The sequence below is a fragment of the Squalius cephalus genome (assembly GCF_949319135.1).
Source record: "Squalius cephalus genome assembly, chromosome: 12".
NCBI classification, from domain to species: domain Eukaryota; kingdom Metazoa; phylum Chordata; class Actinopteri; order Cypriniformes; family Leuciscidae; genus Squalius; species Squalius cephalus.
In genome coordinates, this window is record NC_137133.1 from 28,716,568 (window position 1) to 28,737,448 (window position 20,881).

The following is a 20,881-nucleotide window of genomic DNA, read 5'->3' on the forward strand; positions in this document are numbered from 1 at the left end:
CATCCCTGTGTGTGTAATAAGCATGTTCGCGCGTTGTGGACCCGCCTATAGACCCCTTTTGCGCCGACGTCACAGTTACGTCACGGCGCTACCTGGAGGCAAAACAAACGGAAAACTGGAGGCGGCCAATACAAACCAGCACAGATTCGGCTACATTATAAGGAGCTTAAATTATTATTTTTATTATTAAATGTCATCTTGTTGTGTTGTTGGGTGCAAGAATCGATGAAAAATGAGTATGCTGTATCTGGAATTTTTATTTCTAGAAAATATTCATATCATTAAAATTGCACCGTAGTGTCACTCTTTACATTGTCGTCTTCTTGGCGCTGGCTGGGCAGAACTGCGGATAGGACCACACAAGTCTTTACATGACCATTCAGCACATAGGCATCTAAAGATGTATATGTCCTCAGTTTCTCTTTACCCTCGGTTTCTCTATCGGGTCGGTGTAGAAGTCAGGCCACTCAACCGGAGGTAGCGTTAACGTTAATCCTGTCAGATCGTCCATTGACTGAGCGTATACGGTCATCTGGTTACGTCCGTTAAAATTAACTTTTGCAAATAACAATCGCGGTCCTGGACAGTGAGTGACCTTGCACATTAAGACAAAATCGGATTTTCTACAGTCATTGTTAAAAAACAAGCTAACAAAACTGGCAAACTAGCGTTAGTGAAGCGGTCAGAGGGATCTTTCTGCCTCCAGCTAAGCCCCGCACACACAAATACGTCACAATGTTTACCAACTGAAAAAGGGTCTATAGGCTCATGTTACTAATGCGCTCTTTAAAAAAAATTAATTAATTAAAAAAAAAAAAAAATATATATATATATACTGCACCATTGACTTAAACCAGGTTTCAGTTGCCTCAAAATAGCAACGCGCCAATAATGCACCTGAGCACACCTCGTTTTCAGACCAGCACGCCCATGGGAGCACAAATGGGCGCAAATGCATTTGCTATTTTAAAAAAATGGCGGGTACCGGTGTTTCGCGAGCGCTCGCCCAATCAGCATATATTTTATATATATATATGCCCAGTCTGAGCAAATCAAACTTTTTCATCTTTCTTTTATGTATTTACTTTGAAGGGATCGGACACCGGATATGTAGGCCTATTACTTGAAATTGTTGAATGTTAAATTCAAGTGTCAGGCATTTCACAATAATTTTCAGCAAAATTAAAATGCATTGCTTTATGTAAAAAATTCTGTGTTGAGGGGTCTCTTCACAAGGACAAATTATTGTCATTAGTCACTAATTACATTTTCCATTAAAATGGATTTCATTTTTTTGAAGAAAAATTTATAAAAAATGTTTACAAAAAAATGTAGGCCTATTATGATGACCTATGATAGATTTAAAGGTCTAAATGAAATTGTGAGCAGTAAGATGTGTGTGTGTAAGTGTCTATGTTTTGAGTAAAAGTATTCAGTTTTAACAGGACTTTAGTAAAGTACACATTTTCTAAAATAATGCCCTAAGGACCACAAGATCACAAAAAGCTCACTGAACTTTTTTTTAGGGCACAATATCATGTCATGTCATTGATGCTTCATTTTTGCCATAGACAGTAAAAGAAACGGACACAGCGACCCCATTGGATTCAACGGAGACAAGTGAAGTCAATTAGAAGCTCTCACTTCCTGATGGCTGACCGTACTGCGCAGACTCAAACTGAGCTTGACGACGTAGATGTGACGTGAGCAACCCGTCTGTCTTCTAGTAGCTGTGCCAAGAGAAATATGAATCATTCCCTTCCGAAACTTGCAGAGACGGCGAGTGTGAGTAGGAGGTGTCTATGAGCTAGGAGCAGGAGACACTTTTGCAAAGTATTCTGATCAATTATTTTGTCATTTTGCCTCCACGTCTCTCAGATTGCCCGCGAGCTTCTCCTCCTGTCCATACGGTAATCTCTCTACTGTGCGACAGAGAGTCGCATGGTTATGACGCAATCGTTAGCCTATTTTTACAAAAACTGCTTCTACAGGGCCATAACGTAGATACAAGGTAATGGAGCCTTTTATACATTTTCGTGTTTCTTTAGAAATAAATAATGGACAAATGGAGTCTTTAAACGCCTCAGATGTACTCGCTGTCAAAGTGACCCCAAAATGAATGGGAGTCAATGGAATGCTAACAGCAGGTGGGGGTCTGCTAATCAATGGTGGCGCCTGGGGAAGCTTCAGTGTTTTCTGAAACATTGGCCCCCTGATTTTTGCAGGTTTGGGACCTCATGAAAGGCTCGAAACATGATTGCCTGTTTCAGTTTAGTTTTCCGATGACAGTCGCTACAGTTTATAGGTAATATTTCCACCTCACAACTGTATGATTATTCCACACCATTAGATGTGGAAACAAAGCACTCCAAACAGAAAAAAAATGATTTAAAGATAATATATTGCAATGCAGTGATTTAGAGGATAACATTTGTTGGTGAATCTAAGAATGATACACAGCATGCGTTCTTTATATTAGTCTGCCATGATGATCTTGGCGTTCCTTTGACTCATATATCGGAAGCTACAGGGGAACGTGTCTCAGAAATTAATATTCATGTTGAATCCTAATCTGTTTATGCATATATTAATCTAATCACCACAGTTTACCCTTGAGTGTGTGACCTGTCTGATCTATCATAGTTGACATTAACATTCACTGGAAAGAGTCATGTCATTGCTCCTAAATTTAATATATTGTGAATATATTGTCTATGTCTGAGAAATAGAATGCGACCGTAGGCAATGTAAATGATTTAAGTGATATCTCTGTAATACGCTTTTCCTCCTGGTGAAATCAAAACTGCTTTACCAAACATTCATTTACTGTATTAAGTGCACTTTCCATCGATTAAAGTTGAATTTTCATCATTTGACTGGATGAAAAAGGAAATATGATTGAGCTGAAAAGCAAATCTGCCATTATACAATAATGGAAACTCTAGTCCAATATTTTGTACAGAGCTGATATATTATACAGGCAGAAATTGAGGAGAAATAGAATTAGCCTTCAATTATCAGCGGGATATCCATTCCTTTCTGTTTGCAATAAGAATAATGTTTCAAAAAATAAAGCACATTTCAATCTGGGGCTCATGCGACGCTGCAACCTTTGGGAAAAACATACATGCAATATTTACAGCAGTAATCCTTTTGTATTTCCTGCTTCAACAAACGCCCATTTACCCAGCTGGGTCACCAAACACTTCAATTGAACCTAAATGTGAGTCCCCAAGCCTTAAGAGAACAGCTACTAAATGTAGACTCCTGGTTTTTGGCCATGCCCGTTGGCCACGGCAGGTGCGCTCTTCTTGATGGAGGTCATGCGGATAGCAGAAGTGCTCTGAAGGTAGCTGGTGTTGCGCTCTTGGTATTTGCGCTGTCTGCACAGCAGCTGGTTATTGAAATGCCTTCTGAAGCTCTCGCTCAGCAGGTACAGGGCAAATGGGTTCATGCAGGAGCTGGAGAAGCTCAACACTCGCGCCACAAGCGTGATGATGAGGTGTGACAGCGAAGAGTCGATCTGCCGATAATTGAAGGAGCGGTACATGTAGAGAACGTGGTTGGGGAACCAGCACAGCGCGAAGAGGCCCACGAACACCAGAACGATCTTGGCTAGACGCTTCCTTGTTTCCGTCTCAAAAGAGGGAAGGAGAAAAGTTGACAGATAAGACCACTCAATAAAGCATGAGGTGCATTTTAGATGAGTAAAAGGTCAATAAAAATGCATGCAAGGTCAGTACTGCTTCCTCTTGCCTCTGAACCTGGTAATTGTCATTTGCTGCATCCGATTTTAGTTCTTGCAGCTGGGTGTTTATGTTTCAGCTACACTATCTGTCAAAAGGTTTTAATCATTAAGATTTTTTTCTTGGTTTTGAAAGACGTCTCTTGTGCTTTGCAAGGCTGCATTTATTTGATAACAGTAAAAACAGTGATATTGTAAATATTACAATTTAAAAAACTGAATTTTCAGCATCATTAGTCTTCAGAGTCACATGATCCTTCAGAAATCATTCTAAAATATGCTGATTTGCTGCTCAAGAAACATTTATTATTATTATCAATATTGAGAAAAGTTGTCCTGCGCAATATGTCTGTGGAAACTGTGATGCATATCTTTGATGAATAGAAAGTTTAAAAGACTTTATTTAAAATATAAATCTTTTGAAATATTATAAATGTTTTTACTGTCACTTTTGATCAATTATAATGTGTCGTTAATCAGTTTTCTTTTCTTAAAAAAAATGTATTATATCCCACACTTTTGAATGTAAGTGTTTCTGCAAAAATCTTGAACTCGGAATTCATTTCTATGTCAACACTATCAACGGCAAAATGATCTGTATCAGTCAGGTTTTACAAATAAGACGTACTGTACGTTGTTTACGTTCATTATTATTGTAATGTTATGTGCTTTGAGACATGATGTAATTTAACGAAGACTCTGCTCTGTCTGTGTGTGTTCATGTGTTTTGGAGGAGGCGTGGCTTTTGAGATGTTCTGAAGGGAGGATGTGATCTCATGCTTTCAAAGCTAGCTTGCTATTGCTAGCCTCTCCAAAATTGCCTACTCTACCTTTAAGCAGCAAAACTGCTTTCAACATTGATGATAATAATGAGAAATGTTTCTTGAGCAGCAGATCAGCATATTAGACTGATTTCTGAAGGATCATGTGACACTGAAGTAATGATGCTGACAATTCATAATTATTCCAAAGGTTTGACTGGTAGGGAATGTTGGTTTTTGCTTTAAATTCATCTTATTCATTTATATATCTTCTTTTGTTTTCCACAGAATAAGGAAAGTAAATACAGGTTTGGAACAGTGTGAGTAAATAATGTCAGAACTATCCCTTTAATTATGTTCTTATTTTATGGCTCCCAAGATTCTGCAGTATGCATAATTTACATTGCTCAATGAAGTACATACAGTGCAATACAAGAGATTATATCCCAATAAGCTATTCATGCCGTTCAGAGAAATGAATGATAGATGGATGAACAAGACTGATGTTTTGTCTCATGAAATGCATGATTACTCATAATCAAAAGAGATAAAACCAACGGTACACTTCATAGACAATACACTGTATTATCAAGGGCAAGAGGCAGCAAAGAATGTTAGCTGCCTTGAAACAGCTGCTAAAAGAGAATATTAACGAGAATATATGTCATCCTTAAGGACCCTTGGAACAATGCTAAACTGATGATTCATAGCCCATGCAGCAAAAGATAAAGTGCCCTGTCTCAAAAACCTGTCAAGGGAGCATTTTGTGTAGGGTGTCCCTCAGTTCAGCAGAGGCTCATTTTATACTTTCTCTTAAAATGTTTATGGTTTGGCTCTTGGGGAAGAAATACTGTCTTAAATCATCATAAAAGGGCCAATTCCATTTAGAACAGCTGTTACTGCAAATCGACATTTAATTGTAAATAATGAGTAAGGGTTGTATGCATTCCGATTCAATTTCTGAATTTGAATTGAATTTGTATTTACTGCATGCAGGGTTAAAATGTATTGAAAGTCATGTAACTGTGATTTTTAACTATACTGTAAAAACATATATTTTAAGTTGTAAATAAAACAAAAATGATTGGATAAAGAGAATACTTTCTTTTTACTTCAAATTTTACCTGCCATTCAATGTGTTACTTGTCATTTCTTTGTAATTATTTATAGATGGATGGATGGATGGATGGATGGATGGATGGATGGATGGATGGATGGATGGATGGATGGATAGATAGATAGATAGATAGATAGATAGATAGATAGATAGATAGATAGATAGATAGATAGATAGATAGATAGATAGATAGATAGATAGATAGATAGATAGATAGATAGATAGACCTTTTTCCAGTGTGCTTACAATGACAAATCCGAAATATCTTTGCTCTTATCTCAGCTGTGATATCTAAAACATGATTGATGGATTGAAGCAACAATCCGCTATGCCTGAAGAAGAACTTATTTTGACAAACACAGAAGACTGGCATTCAACCAAGCATGTGAGCTTTACGCTTTTCCCCTGGAACCTCTTACCTGTCTTTTGGAGTGCTCACTAATTTCACCTGGCATATCATGAGCACTCTTGACAAGTGTCTTTGCGATGTGGTAGTAGTAAACAGAGATAATGCTCAGGGGGATGAGGAAGTAGACGAGGAATATCATAATCGAATGAATCTTGGGATGCATCTCGTTGGAGAGTGGATAGGGCACACAAGCGGTGAACGTCATGTTCTTGTCTGGCATATGAACCACCTGTGAAAAGACTGCCTCAGGGATAGCCAGCAGCACTGAGACAACCCATATAGTGATGGCCTTCAAGCAGGTCCAGAACACTGCGCTGGAGGTCTGGATATCCATTGGATTCACAATAGCTTTGTGTCTAAGAGAAACATATGTGAAGAATTGTCAGCACACAGATTGTTGTGACTTTCATCCAGGTTGAGAATTGATGAAAGAGAAAATAGCCTTGTTTATCATCAATTTATCATAGCTTTAGGGAAAACACTGTGTTCTTATCTGAAGTCAGATTTGATTCTGTGCAAAGGTTTATGGTTATTCCTCAGCAGGATGTGTGCCTGTTTATGCTAGACCTGCTGTTATTATTGAAAGAAGTTTTGAGAGTAGGCATTTAACTGGTACATCTCAATGTTCTATTCAGTTTCATTCCATGACTGTTCCATGTTAATGAAATTATTGCTGTATGTCATCATACAGAGATTTCTCTTATTGAATAAGCTTATTATGTGACAGATTAATTACACATCAACACAGTCATAATCGGAAATTACACTCTGAATTTTCACACACACACACACACACAAATATATATATATATATATATATATATATATATATATATATATATATATATATATATATATATGTATGTAAAATGAAAATAACATTAAGATCAAAACATTAAAACATACTTTCAAAAGTTGCGACAAATGATCCTTTTCAAGCCATAAAGATACTAGTTATATAAGAAGGAAAATATCTTATTTTCTTCTCTATTTGAACCTAAAAAACCTTTACACTGGTGCTTAGCAATCCTAAGTCTAAAACTACATGATCAAACTTATAAATGATTCATCTAAGGTTTTTCTCCCAAAAGAAAAAGCTGTCCTATACGAAATACGATATTTCCTGAGCACATCTTTCCGATATTCTGCTCCGGCAGCAAAGCCTACAGACGGAATAAAGTAAACAAAAAACAATAGAGAAAATTCATGGTGGAAAATTGGTTGCTTTTGTTCCAAGGAAATTGTCAATTTTCTCCTATTGACAAACCGGTCAGGTTTGATCTATTCGACAGTGTCCTTTATACATTCTGCTGCCGTCATCTCCAAGGTAAATGGAAATCTCATATGACAGCATCTTCGCCCTGACTTCTCTCCTCCACCAGGTTTTATTGCTCCGGGCTTGCTTTTTCCTCTCTCAATGAACACAGACTGCCCTGCCTAAGGCATGGGTTAGCTGGGGAGCGCCACGATCACAGCTTGATTTCTCCCTGAGTAAACAAGTCAGTTGAGCATGCAATTTAAACTGACTAACATGCAAATGAACTTGATTTTTTTTTTCATGCATGACTATGAATCTCAAGTAAGTGCTAATCAGATTAAGTCTTCAAAACAATAATTTGTGTGATGATGCAAATAGTCACTTTTCTGTTGCTTTTATCAATGCATTTGTCCTCCTTCCTCAGGCAGAAGCTTGTCAAATCTATAATTTTAGACGTAATTCCTTTGGCCTTGAGATTCATTATCCCAAGTAACTGTACACTGACTACATTTTGCATCACGATTGTCGTTTTGGGGAACGGAACTCTTAATGCAGCCTACAAATCAATAGCAATAAATGAGCACTGCTTGGACCCCAGGGTGGTGGCATAATCACTGTGGCACAAATGAACTTTCAGGTGCTCCAAACAACAAACAGACTGAGCAACAAACCAGGCTAGGAAAGGTCGTCACCTTTAGCTGAGGCCCCCAAGCACTGGGACAAAAGTGAAGGTAAGGCAGAGTGAAACAGAGCAGACATATGTCATCTTCACCACAGATCCTCGTCCACATGTTTATGCTCTTTCTAGTCAATTAATAAAACAGTAATATTCTGTTGTCAATCATCATTTAGGATTTGAAGCACTGTAATCTACAAATGAGAACATTGAATTCTGAAGATACTCCTTTCAGTTGAAGTTTAAAGGAATATTTGTTAATTATGGTCACAATGTGTATGCAGGTTTTCTTGGACGGACAATCATTTTTTCTAAGCTTTATCCCAAATCTACCTGGCTATAATGATGTCTCTGTTATTTACAGCAGCCTTGGTCCAATTTGGCTATGAAAACGCTGCATTTCAATAATAAAATTCACTGCGGTGTGAGTAAATCAGAATAATAATGTCAGGGGTATAGGCTGTACAGATGACTTACAGCCTTCAAAACAATATTTATGTGTACAGAAAGTATGAAAACAAACTGCCTAATAAATCATTCATTATCTGTCCAAATCTGTGCTCTGAGCACACCTAAACCCATCACATGTCAGGGAAATTAACTGCATCTTTGTTGTTGAGAAATATGTCTCTGTTGATTCATGAATCAAATATAATACAGAATCCCTTCAAGCTGTTTGCCAAATGGGACATGATATCTACAGCATCATGATTAATTCCTCTCTAAATCAATGTGTTTGTATTAATTTTGCTCTCAGCTACAGGTGCTTAATGAGGAATTCTATACAACTTAATAAGCTAAGAGAGTATACAGACTTAATCTATTGGGTTTACAGAATATATATATATATATATATATATATATATATATATATATATATATATATATATATATATATATAATGTAATATAATATGTATGTCAATATATATTTTTTTTTTACAAACACGAGGAATGAGCTATAAACAACAAAATATATACACACATACACGTTGTTTATTGCTGATTTCTCTTGTTTGTTTTAGTGGTTGTTTCAGACATTGTGCTCATTTTCACAGTAGTGAATGTGGCAGTGATTGAGGTTCATTCAGGATTTTTTTCCCCCTTACCTGTCTGCGCTCAGTGCCGTGAGAGTGAACACGGAGACTCCGACCGAGGTGAGCTGGATCACCGGGATCATCTTACAAGCCACAATTCCAAAAATCCACTCTTCATAGAAATACCTAAACGCGTCCACGGGTACACAGGTGACCAAAAGCAAAAGATCTCCCACAGCCAAGCTGGAGATGAAAATGTTTGGTACACTTCGCATCGCGCTGGTAGTGATGAATATTTTTACAAGAGTGATGTTGCCCAGTAAACCAACCGTTATGATAAGTATATAGACCGATGGGATAACGCAGCGAATGATGAAATGCACCGTTTCCCCTCCATCGGATGTCCAATCATCTGTGAAGTTCTCATAAGCTGAGGTATCCTCAGAGAAAGTGTGATCCATATTTCGTTTTAGTGGTTAGAAAGCAAAGGAGTTAAAATTAATAATGGATGTAAAGTTGCCCTGCTTTGGAAGAGAGAGAGAGAGAGAGAGAAGTGCTGTCCGCAAAACTTAGTGCTGAAATGAGCGATGTCTTCAGCCACGTCCCTAAAAGTTGACTGGCTTCTTTGAAAGGCAGGAACAAGTAAAGGGGGAGCCTATGGCAAACCATCTTAACATTTAATCCTTTAAACTAATTATTATGTATTGGTGCTATTAATACCTATTTTAGACTAATAAATCCAATAGTGACTTGTATTGTTCTCAATTTCTCATTTAGTTAAAGGGGTGGTATAATGCCCTTTTCACAAGATGTAAAATAAGTCTTTGATGTCCCCAGAGTGTGTATGTGAAGTTTTAGGTCAAAATACCCCACAGATATTTTTATATAGCATGAAAAAAAAGGGTGAGCAAAAACGCACCATTTTGTGTCTGTTCCTTTAAATGCAAATGAGCTGCTGCTCCCCGCACAGAGGGCGGAGCTTCAACAGCTTGCATTCACATGGACATGCACTGAAAATTTCTAAAACTTTTAGCCTTTTATGTTCAAACCGGATTCAGACAATGATGGAGAGACTCAAGAAGAGGTGACAACATGTAGAATGCAACAGGACATTTCTGAATGGTTAGTTGATGAATTTATGTAGCTTATGTGTAGTTATCTTCTAGTCATTGATTAGCATATTCTGTCTTGAAAATCTATAAATCGTGTTCAGGGGGCGGGGTTTATGTACATTTTAGGGTTAGTGATGTCACTAACCCGGGAGGAATGTTGTGTAGTCCTTACCAGCTGTTTGTTAAAAAGTGAATTCTTTAAAAGCAAATATCTCCCTTTACTTTGAACTTTGAGCGTTGTAACTTTGCAGATGTTGTTTATGCTCAAACAGCAACATTACACACTAACTAAAGTTAAAAAAGTGAAATCATAATCAACCACCCCTTTAATCTATATTCATTCTTTGCCACTAGTCATCACTATACACTTCTTACTAGTGTATATTTGATTCAAGTAGAGTTGATTCTGGTAACTATTCCGGGTTTACTATTAATTATTGGATTCATTAGAAAACTAGTACTGGAACGAAAATATAGCCTATTAATGAATACATGTTAAATCGGCTTGCCATAAGAACAGCATTGCAGAGAGCAGCACCAAACAGTTTTCTATCTATCTATCTATCTATCTATCTATCTATCTATCTATCTATCTATCTATCTATCTATCTATCTATCTATCTATCTATCTATCTATCTATCTATCTATCTATCTATCTATCTATCTGTCTGTCTGTCTGTCTGTCTGTCTGTCTGTCTGTCTGTCTGTCTGTCTGTCTGTCTGTCTACCAGCTAAATGTGTTAATTCCCCATCTTCCACACAACATTCACCCTTCTGGTTTTTAAAGTGTATTTATTTATTTCATACCAAAATAAATAAATAAATAAACTAAAACCCCTGAATTCCCATATATGAAAGAACAATGTTGGGCAGTCGCTCGTCAGTAGGCCTATAGCGCAAACTGGAATTGTGCTTTCTGGACTCGTCAGGTGCAGCTTTTGTCCGCGCGCCCTCTTATCGGAGTTAGACTGGAGCTCTTTCATGCTCTTTCTATGACTCGCATGGGGGATTTACCGATGGAAGAATGGCAATAAATACGTAATCAGGAAACCAACTGGGTCAGGACAACTAGAGTAGAAAAACAGGTATGAGATTTTTTCATGTTAGGTTTGCTTTCTCATCCTTGGATAAAATAAACAGACACAGCAAATATTTATGCATTAATTGCTGATGACAAAGGTTCTTTGTCCAGACAAATCTTGAAATTGAAATTGGATTTTCATTTGGCCTTGGCCTCAGAACCAATCTATCATGGTGTTGCATTCACTGTATTCACTCACCTATATTGGAAAAATAAAGGATCCAAAATTACAGTGATGTCATAGAAGTACCCCAAAGAACCTTCCAGTGAACAGTTCTTAAAATAACCATTTTTTTCTTTCCATTTCAATAATCTAAAGAACCTTTTTCTGATATAAAGAACCTTTTGTAGAATGTAAAGGTTCTTCATGGAACTATTGATGCCAATAAAGAACCTTTATTTTTAAGAGTGTCGTTCTTGCTTTTGGTCTGTGCAACCTGTTATTTCTCCATAATGCTGGATAGAGAGGCTTTTAACCCTCATGAGGGTCTGCAGAAGCCTCATTTTAAAAGGCTTAGTTCAAACTTTCAGCAATTTTTATTCAGGAATGATGGAGTGTTTTGGCAACTCTTACTGGTTCTGCTCTGCTTAAAGGGATAGTTCACCCAAAAATGAAAATTCTGTCAGTAATTACTCACCCTCATGTTGTTCCAACCCCGTAAGACCTTCGTTCATCTTCGGAACACAAATTAAGATATTTTTGATTAAATCTGAGAGTTGTCTAACTCCTCCATAGGCTTCTAAGGGACTGAAACTTGCTGGCCCAGAAAATGTATTAAAGACATCGTTAATATAGTCCAAGTGACTCCAGTGGCTCGATCTTAAGTTTATAAAGCGACGAGAATACTTTTTGTGCGCAAAAACAAACAAAAATAACGACTTTATTCCACTTTTCATTTCCTTCTCTCTGGGCCTCTGGTCTTTTCACGTAGTGTTTAAGCGTAGCGCGTCTGTGTTGCACGTCACCACGTAGGCTCACTATTGGCCGACGCTGGTCATGTGTGATACGTGGTGACGTACAACACAGACGTGCTACGCTTAAACACTACGTGAAAAGACCAGAGGCCCAGAGAGAAGGAAATGAAAAGTGGAATAAAGTCGTTATTTTTGTTTGTTTTTGCGCACAAAAAGTATTCTCGTCTCTTTATAAACTTAAGATCGAGCCACTGGAGTCACTTGGACTATATTAACAATGTCTTTAATACATTTTCTGGGCCAGCAAGTTTCAGTCCCTTAGAAGCCTATGGAGGAGTTAGACAACTCTCAGATTTAATCAAAAATATCTTAATTTGTGTTCCGAAGATGAACGAAGGTCTTACGGGGTTGGAACAACATGAGGGTGAGTAATTACTGACAGAATTTTCATTTTTGGGTGAACTATCCCTTTAAAGATCAGCCAAGGGATACCTGAATGAGTTTCAGACTAGGAATGAAAAGCATTACAAGTCACTGCCGCACTATGTCTCTAGTGTCTCTAGTTCATCTTCTTGACTTGGTTCTCACCTTGACTCACACCCTGAGAGCACAATTTCTTATATCTAAAATGTGTGTTATTTTAAATGTGTGTGTGTGGCTTGATAATCCATACAATCTATAAACTACTATTAATTCATTCTTTGACACTAGTCATCACTATACGCTTCCTACGAGTTGATTCTGGTAACTATTCTGGTTTTACTATTAATTATTGGATTCATTAAAAAACTAGTACTGGAACAAAAATATAGCCTATTAATGAATACATGTTAAATCAGCTTGCCATAAGAACAGCACTGCAGAGAGTAGCATTGTTATTTTAAATGTGTGTGTGTGTGTGTGTGTGTGTGTGTGTGTGTGTGTGTGTGTGTGTGTGTGTGTGTGTGTGTGTGTGTGTGTGTGGCTTGATAATCCATACATCATGGGGACAAAATGTCCCCACAAAGATGGCAGTATCGGGACGTTTTTGGTTCCCATGAGGAAAACAGCTTATAAACAGCTTATAAATCAAGTGATGTATTTTGAAAATGTAAAAATGCATAAAGTTTTCTGTGATGGGTAGGTTTAGGGGTGCAGTTAGTGTAAGGGGATAGAATACACTGTTTGAACAGTATACAAATCATTATGTCTATGGAAAGTGCCCATAAAACGTGTGTGTGTGTGTGTGTGTGTGTGTGTGTGTGTGTGTGTGTGTGTGTGTGTGTGAGTTTACCACAACACAGATGTTTCCTGATGTAAATGTGGCCTCTGGTAATAGGCTAAATTAATATAATTTCGCCACTCACTTGGGTTGCATGTAGTGATGTCATGTTGAGTTAGTGACATCTGCTGGCTTTAATGACGCTCTTGATGCAACAATGGTAATATAGAGACAAAATTAATTACAGAAGAATCATTGAGCTATTTTTCTGCAGTAAATTAACAGGTGGCCTTATACGGCTTTCTTTCACCATTATCTAAAAAAATCAGCACTGAAACATATCTGTCACGTTTTAATGAAATAATCTTTTTGCTAACTTTTTCAAAGATTCAAGATTCCTTTTAATTAGACGGAAGAGATGGAAAATGAAAACTTTTTCATTAGATATGTATTCAAGGTTGTTGTTTTTTTTTATGACATTTTATTTATTTATTTATTGAATAGGTTTCATATGGAGAGAATTTTTTTTGTATTCTTTTTTAAAACTTTTTATTCTCAGATATAATGCATAACACGATGTAAATAGACAAACCCATCCCAAACATCACAACATCCATTGAACGGCAATATACCAATAAAAATGGAGTCCTCCTCCATCATGCCATTGAGCTCTATGCGCAAACAAACAATCAAGCACGGTCATATATGAAGCATCACTTTGACTGACGTGTGCACCACGTGCGCAATGACCGTATATGACCGCCAGACCCCAGTACTCTTATTCCGGTAATTAGCATCTCTGTGGCCATAATGATCTATTCTTTGCTACGTTTCTTTGATGGCTTGCCTGTCTGTTTGCTCTTTGGTTTATGACTCAAAAAAGCTTGCCGTCAGAAAGGCGCCCCCAACATGCTGCTTTTCCAGCAGGTCCTTCTTTCCCTCGGGACGCAGTGACATGAGAGCAGGACCTCGGTTCTGATTAAGAAGGGGGATGAACAACACTCCGCCTGGATTACGGTTGGTGTGTGGACTTTTAATAGAAGATTTAACACGTTTCTTACCGTGTGAACGTTTCTCGTGCTATTTTATTGAAGAAACACTACTGGAAATTCTAGAGAAACTTTCAGTAGGCCTGGTAACTGTTATCAGAGATAGATAATGTAGTATATATGTACGTTATAAAGAATAACAGGTCTTATTTAAACAACTATTTACATAAATGTAAGTTAGAGGTGTCTGGAAACCCTTATAAGGATCTCAAAATCCCAGGATATCACTACTTAATCAGTTTTCAAATTGTTTTACAAAAGGCACTATGGCAGTCATTGTTGGCTTGAATTCAATTGCCTGTTTAAGTACTTCTCGGGAATTATGAGTATATTTGTTAACCCGTTAATTGTTGTTTTCCATTATGTGATTTGCCCAGTGATACAATTGCATTTTGTTGCAATTGTCATGTTTGCTCTGCTCTATTGTGAGATGCAAGAGTTGTTTTTTTCGCTGACATGGTTGAATAGGGATTAGCCTATGAGCTGACCACATGTCCTGTGGCCTTTGTTTTTTTGGTTTGTTTTTTTGCACTGAGTAAGTAAATTGATGAAGGCACTGCGGATAAAAGAGACTGCATTGACAAAGGGGTTTCTAAAGCGAAAGGTCATTTTGAGGTTCAGAATTGCTATCTGCCTCTGCCCGAGGCCAGAAGACTGGCAATGATGGTGACAAGCAACCATAGAATGATGCAGAGCTGTGAAGCCAAATTATGTCACTAAACTACATCAAAAACTTTTATGAAGGATGTGTAAGTATGCAGTCTAAAGTTTGACCTTGTATGCAACATTAGAGACATATTGTGTTTGAAAATGGTTTTAGGGAATGCGTGTTAAGATCTCTTCGTTGCATGTTTCAGCTCAGGCCTCCGACGGTGATAGGCCAGTTCCACACGCTGTTTTTCGGCTCTGTGCGTACGTTCTTCCTTGGAGTCCTTGGATTCGCCGTCTATGGCAATGAGGCCCTCCACTTCAGCTGTGATCCAGACAAAAGGGAATTAAACCTTTACTGTTACAACCAGTTCAGGCCTATAACACCACAGGTAAAAGTGCCTGAAAGTATATGAATTTAATAATCTGTTATTGTGATTTAATGAAAATATACATGAAATGACAGCCAAAAGTGAACATGAATATATGGAAGTAATAAGAAAGAAAAATAGATGAATTCTGGGAAATTCCATCAGCTTTTGCTAATAAAACCATATAACTTTGGAACTAAGCCCGTTCACACCAAGGAAGATAACAATAAAGATATAGTATTAAAGAAAAGCTGAGTTCACAATATCGTTGGAATCACTTTCAAAACGATTTTATCCAGCTGATGAACGATAAAAACATTGACAGCCAATCAGAATCCATCCTGCTCGAGCCTTTAAAGTGACAGACAAGCACGCGCTGAGAATAAACAGAACGATATCACCTGCTGGTGTGGATGCTAATATAGTAGTTATTGTTCTTGGTGTGAACGGGCCTTTAAAAGTGCACTACTCTATTCTACTATGTCTTAAAAAACTATTTAAGAAAGCAGATAATCAAAACCTGGATGTAAAACTGTATTTCAGTGAATATGAGAAGCTGCTTGTGAAGATGTATTATGGCCTATAATCACTTTTAATTTTTTGGTGGAAACTTGAATAAAAAAACATATTTGAGGACAAATTGAAAAAACAAAAACAAGCTCACCATGAAATCAAAATGGACAATTCTTATTTTTTTATGGAATATATTTCAGTATTTATAATAAATATTTCTGTATATATATATATATATTTCTGTGCATCTTTTTTTTATTTTTATTTTATTCACATGCCCTCGTAATCTTTAATCAAAATATCTTCCGCTCCCTCTTGCAGCGACATCTCTTCTCTTTTATGATGATGAGTTTACTGGTGTGAGGACAGGACAATGTCATTCACATTACAGCAATAGCAAATCATAACGATCCAACAATCCAATCAATTCCTGATGGAAAAAATTAAGTCCCGCCCCCTACATTTTTCTTGTCCGAGAAGCTGCTTCACTCAGATATAGAAAAGACTATCGCAATGTCCGTTTCATGACAATTCAAGCCTAATTTTAAGTAACATAAATGTTTTTTTTTTTCTTGTAGGTATTCTGGGCGTTGCAGCTAGTCTCTGTCTTGGTACCTGGAGCTGTGTTTCATCTTTATGCTGCCTGTAAAAATATAGATCAGGAGGAGATCCTTCAGCGACCGATGTCCACAGTCTTCTACATCATCTCTGTCCTGTTGAGAATAATTCTGGAAGTGTTAGCATTTTGGCTTCAGAGGCACCTCTTTGGGTTTCTGGTTGATCCTATCTATATGTGCGATGCCAGTGCCCTTGCGAAGATCTTCAACATCTCAAAGTGTATGGTCCCTGAACACTTTGAGAAGACTATCTTCCTCAGTGCAATGTACACCTTTACAATCATCACCATACTCCTCTGTATAGCTGAGATTTTTGAGATTCTGTTCCGAAGAATTGGCTTTTTAAACCAGCCAGTGTCTTGAGAATTTAGAAAGTTTGCTTCAACAGTGTTAGTTTTATGTCTTCTATGGGTCTCTGAATGACAGACAAGACATAAACCCACATACCTCTAGACTTTCTGGTGGTAGACACAGAAAGACATGTTTTTTTTTAACTAGATAATTTATTAATCCTTTTCTGGGAAGAAAAAAAACAAGCCTAATTAATGACAAGGGACTCATTAATATTTTTAGTTAAAGCCAACTTATTTAAGCCTAAATAAGTCACCTCTCTTGCAGGAGTAACTTAAATATATATATCTTTTTCATTTATTGACTAGTGTAAGTTAATTTAAACCTTAAGTATTTAGAGTATTTAAAATAAAAAGTTAAAGTTTTAAAGACAAGTATTTAGTAATTCTACATTATATTGAATTACTACACAAATTGCGAGCACTATTTTGCCAAATATTCTTTGATTTAAATTTCAACAATGATTCATTCTTCTTAAAAGGGAATAAGGAAGAATAAGTACATGCAACATGGCATACATTTTTAAAAACATTATTGATTGGTCAGTGGTACTGCGTACTTAGTCACGATTATGCACATTGATAGTATATTTATCATGGTGTTGATTTCCATATAGTTTTCAGTCCATTTCAGAATTATCTTGTGTGTTTGTAGTATTTGTATCGACATTTTCATCAGGCATCCATCCAACTTTTTGTTATTATTCTCAGCTAAGTGTTTCATCTCAGGTACAACATAGCATACTGTGAACTAGGTTTGGCCTTCACATCTTCTCGCAGTTGCCTTCCCACTGTTTCAACACCACAGCTGTTGGAGTAATAGCTTTTGTATTATGTTTAGAGAATTGATCATCTATATTGTTTTTTTTTTTTTTTGATCACCAGTGTCTATGGGATTTAAGATATGATTATGCATGAAAACTTTCATATACAGTAGGTAACATAATTGGTGCATATATTATGACTGCCATAATGTATTATCAGTCTAGGGAAATATTTAGTGTAAAGTAACTCATAGTCAGAATAAACAGAACTGCTTGTGAATCCACGGCACTCTTTCTGATACAATGCTTTCATAATGTTTGTGAAGTTTCAATCAAGTAAAAATGTTTAAAATAGTTGTGTCACTCTTTTTGTGTACAGTACACCATACCATATCAGTGATATTTACACATACTAGAATTGGAATACAATAAAAGCTGAATCTATTGAATAACAGGAACTAAAACTTTACGAGGGGCTCTTAAAGTAATTTATTTTACAATAGCATTAAAGGGATAGTTCACTTTGAAATTAAATTTTGGTATGTTTTAGCTTACCTCAAGGGCATCCAAGATGTAGGTGTCTTTTTTTCCGCAGTAGTTTCAATTTTGATATTTTTAGGTCAAACCGTTCTTGTCTGTCAGATAATGCAGGTCTGTGGTCACTGTCTCAAAGAGCATGCACAGAGTCCAAATTAAAACAATTCCCCATCGTCCAAATTAAACAATTCCCCATCGTAAGTACACATTGATGGCCTAAGTCACGAAACGAGCGGTTTGTGTGAGAAAACGGTTTCGTTTTCTCACACAAACCGCTCGTTTCGTGTCTTAGGCCATCAATGTGTAGGATGGGGAATTGTTTAATTTGGACGAAGGGGAATTGTTTTAATTTGGACTCTGTGCATGCTCTTTGAGACAGTGACCACAGACCTGCATTATATGACTGACAGACAAGAACAGTTTGACCTAAAAATATCAAAATTGAAACTACTGTGGAAAAAAAGACACCTATATCTTGGATGCCCTTGAGGTAAGCTAAAACATACCAAAATTTAATTTCAAAGTGAACTATCCCTTTAACCTCTGCAGTAAACCTAGCTTAACGTTATAGGTTCACCATTGTACAACATTTGAACAAAAGAACACTGTTGTTGATTATTATAACTCTTTATTAATGTAAATATATAACTCAAATATAAAACAAAGAACAAAAACAGAAAAGCGAAACATTTGGACTTTTTATTCGTGTAATACCCTAGCGCAGTGGTCTTCACTATATTTTTCATGCAAGCCGCACTGATAGGACAAAGTCAGTAGGAGAGCCATTTTACCGCAAAGTATAAAAAGTTACATCCAGTCATAAATACCATGTCTGCCTATCAATCTGTCACCCCTGAACAATACAATATGCAATGCAATAAATACAAAAGGGTGAAAAAAAAAACATTATTTATGATTTATCAGTCAAATTTGTAACTGAGACAAGATGATTTCCTTTAATGAAAAAAAAAAAGAAAACAAAAAAAGGGATTTCCAGAAAATATTCATCCCAGAATGACCTTAAGTTATTTTTTTCTACATTAGCCCATCTTGTAGGCCTATCGAACCAACCAAGAGCACATGCAGCGTTAAGAGCTGGAAAGACCGCCATATAACTGGCATCTCTGCAGAGACTGGATATTTACATGCACAACTTTTGTTTCAGTCGGACTGAATTCATTCCGATTGATGAATCTGAATGTATTGTAGTTTACATGAACGCTAAACATCGTGATGTGATACATGATCGGGTTGATGTGCGTGTTTATAAGTCAAAAGATTCAAATCGGAATATGAACATATGAACCGTTGTGCCATGCTGTTTGTATTTATCACGCAGTAAAAATGCCCAAAGTCGTCTGTATGATAATCTGAGCCGTTGTCCTGCTTCACTTCACAGATGCTGAGTGAAAGGAGAATTATAGAATGACAGGACACTCATTTATGTGACACTTTATTCATCAGGAGAACAGCTCGTTCAGCGCGTCATACGTCGTCCTTTCAGTTTCGGTTTTCAGTCGATCAAGTTTTTTCACGTTCTCTCGATAAACCACCCCTTTCAATCCGATCGAAATTATTTGTAATAGAGCTGACACTTTTAGTTTTTAAAGGGTTATGTTAAAGCCCTACTTGTTATTAATGGTTTTATGAAATATCTCTAGTGAATGCATTATCATATCAACGTATTATATTTACCGCCATGCGAGCCACAAATTAAAGCTTGGCGAGCCGCATGAGGCTCGCGAGCCGCGCAATGAGTAACACTGCCCTAGCCTATAGCCTAATTAATTAAAACAAATAATATAATATGACAAATAAATTACAAATGACACCTTCAAGTATATGATTACTAAATAAAACTTTTACAGATTTCTCTGTATATAACGGTAAGTCAATATGCCGAATAAAAATAATCGCAGATTCTTGTGGGCCATTTGCTCCTCCTCACCTATTGAGGTCAGTAAAGGCGTGGTTGCGCGTTCACGTGAAGACGCGGAAGCAGCTCCTTCGCGAGCGCTTGTCATCTTTGTTTTTAGCCATTTTTCGGCTCTTGTAGAAGTTTGTAACAGTTACTTCTCTTCAGGATGGCTCTCCCACCGCAGCTGAAAGCGATCCAGCACCATTTAAGAACAGCACAGGAACACGAGAAAAGAGAACCGGTGGTCGCTTATTACTGTAAGCCTGTAAACATATCGCTTTGTTTTGTTAGCCTTCCCTCCCTTCTCTTTGGTTTATTAAACTTGTCATTTTTCAGATTATCCTAGGAAATTCTAATAAAATGGTTTTAATTACTCATATATATATGTATATTTACATGCAGTAGTTCGACATATTTAAATCTGTCTGTTGTGGACGTTAGCTTCAGTTTCTTTGCTAAGCTAACATCTGCTGTTTTGATCATGTTTAGTTTAAATTGTCCAATATGATAGTGTAGAATATTTATAAGTTGAAATGTCTTGCGTTTATGTAAAAAAAGCTTCCCAGCTGGATAGTTGTAGTTTTCCACAAACGCAGCAAGTTTAGCTACAAATGTAGCAGGACTGGCTAACGTCAACTGGTTTGTTTTGAAATGTTTGGCTGAAACTTCACTGCATCACTAACGTTAGTACATCACAGAGACTTTCATGTTCTAGATTTAATTTAATGCTGTTCTGAGATGTGTAGTTGAGAGGTAATCATTCATTAAGCAGTTTGTTTCTTTATGGCAAGTCAAAGTAAGT

The 20,881-nt window shown here is 36.9% G+C and overlaps 3 protein-coding genes across 7 annotated transcripts in view; 2 read left to right on the plus strand and 1 right to left on the minus strand.

The window, feature by feature from the left end:
* Nucleotides 1-3,046: 3,046 nt before the first annotated feature.
* Nucleotides 3,047-9,511, minus strand: nmbr (neuromedin B receptor). The gene is made up of 3 exons (XM_079887434.1): nt 9,075-9,511; nt 6,043-6,388; nt 3,047-3,637 (listed from the first exon to the last, which is right to left on the minus strand). Exons 1-3 carry the CDS (start codon nt 9,461-9,463, stop codon nt 3,254-3,256), a joined length of 1,119 nt encoding a protein of 372 aa, XP_079743560.1. The 5' UTR covers nt 9,464-9,511; the 3' UTR covers nt 3,047-3,253.
* A 4,485-nt stretch (nt 9,512-13,996) lies between these two features.
* gje1a (gap junction protein epsilon 1a) lies at nt 13,997-17,972 on the plus strand. Of its 4 annotated transcripts, none has more exons than XM_079888681.1 (4): nt 13,997-14,098; nt 14,196-14,333; nt 15,219-15,401; nt 16,472-17,972. In XM_079888681.1, exons 2-4 carry the CDS (start codon nt 14,304-14,306, stop codon nt 16,871-16,873), a joined length of 615 nt encoding a protein of 204 aa, XP_079744807.1. In that variant the 5' UTR covers nt 13,997-14,098; nt 14,196-14,303; the 3' UTR covers nt 16,874-17,972. The 4 variants fall into 4 exon arrangements, with proteins under 4 accessions (XP_079744807.1, XP_079744808.1, XP_079744806.1 ...); XM_079888682.1 differs by having other exon boundaries at nt 14,237-14,333; XM_079888680.1 differs by having other exon boundaries at nt 13,997-14,333.
* A 2,124-nt stretch (nt 17,973-20,096) lies between these two features.
* Nucleotides 20,097-20,881, plus strand: part of vta1 (vesicle (multivesicular body) trafficking 1) — a 39,317-nt gene continuing 38,532 nt past the window's right edge. For both annotated transcript variants that reach the window (XM_079888208.1, XM_079888207.1), the window contains exon 1: nt 20,097-20,336. Coding sequence is in view for 1 of the 2 variants with exons in the window: in XM_079888207.1 (XP_079744333.1) it covers nt 20,246-20,336 (91 nt within the window). In the remaining variant the exon portion in view is untranslated. The remainder of the gene's footprint in view (nt 20,337-20,881) is intronic.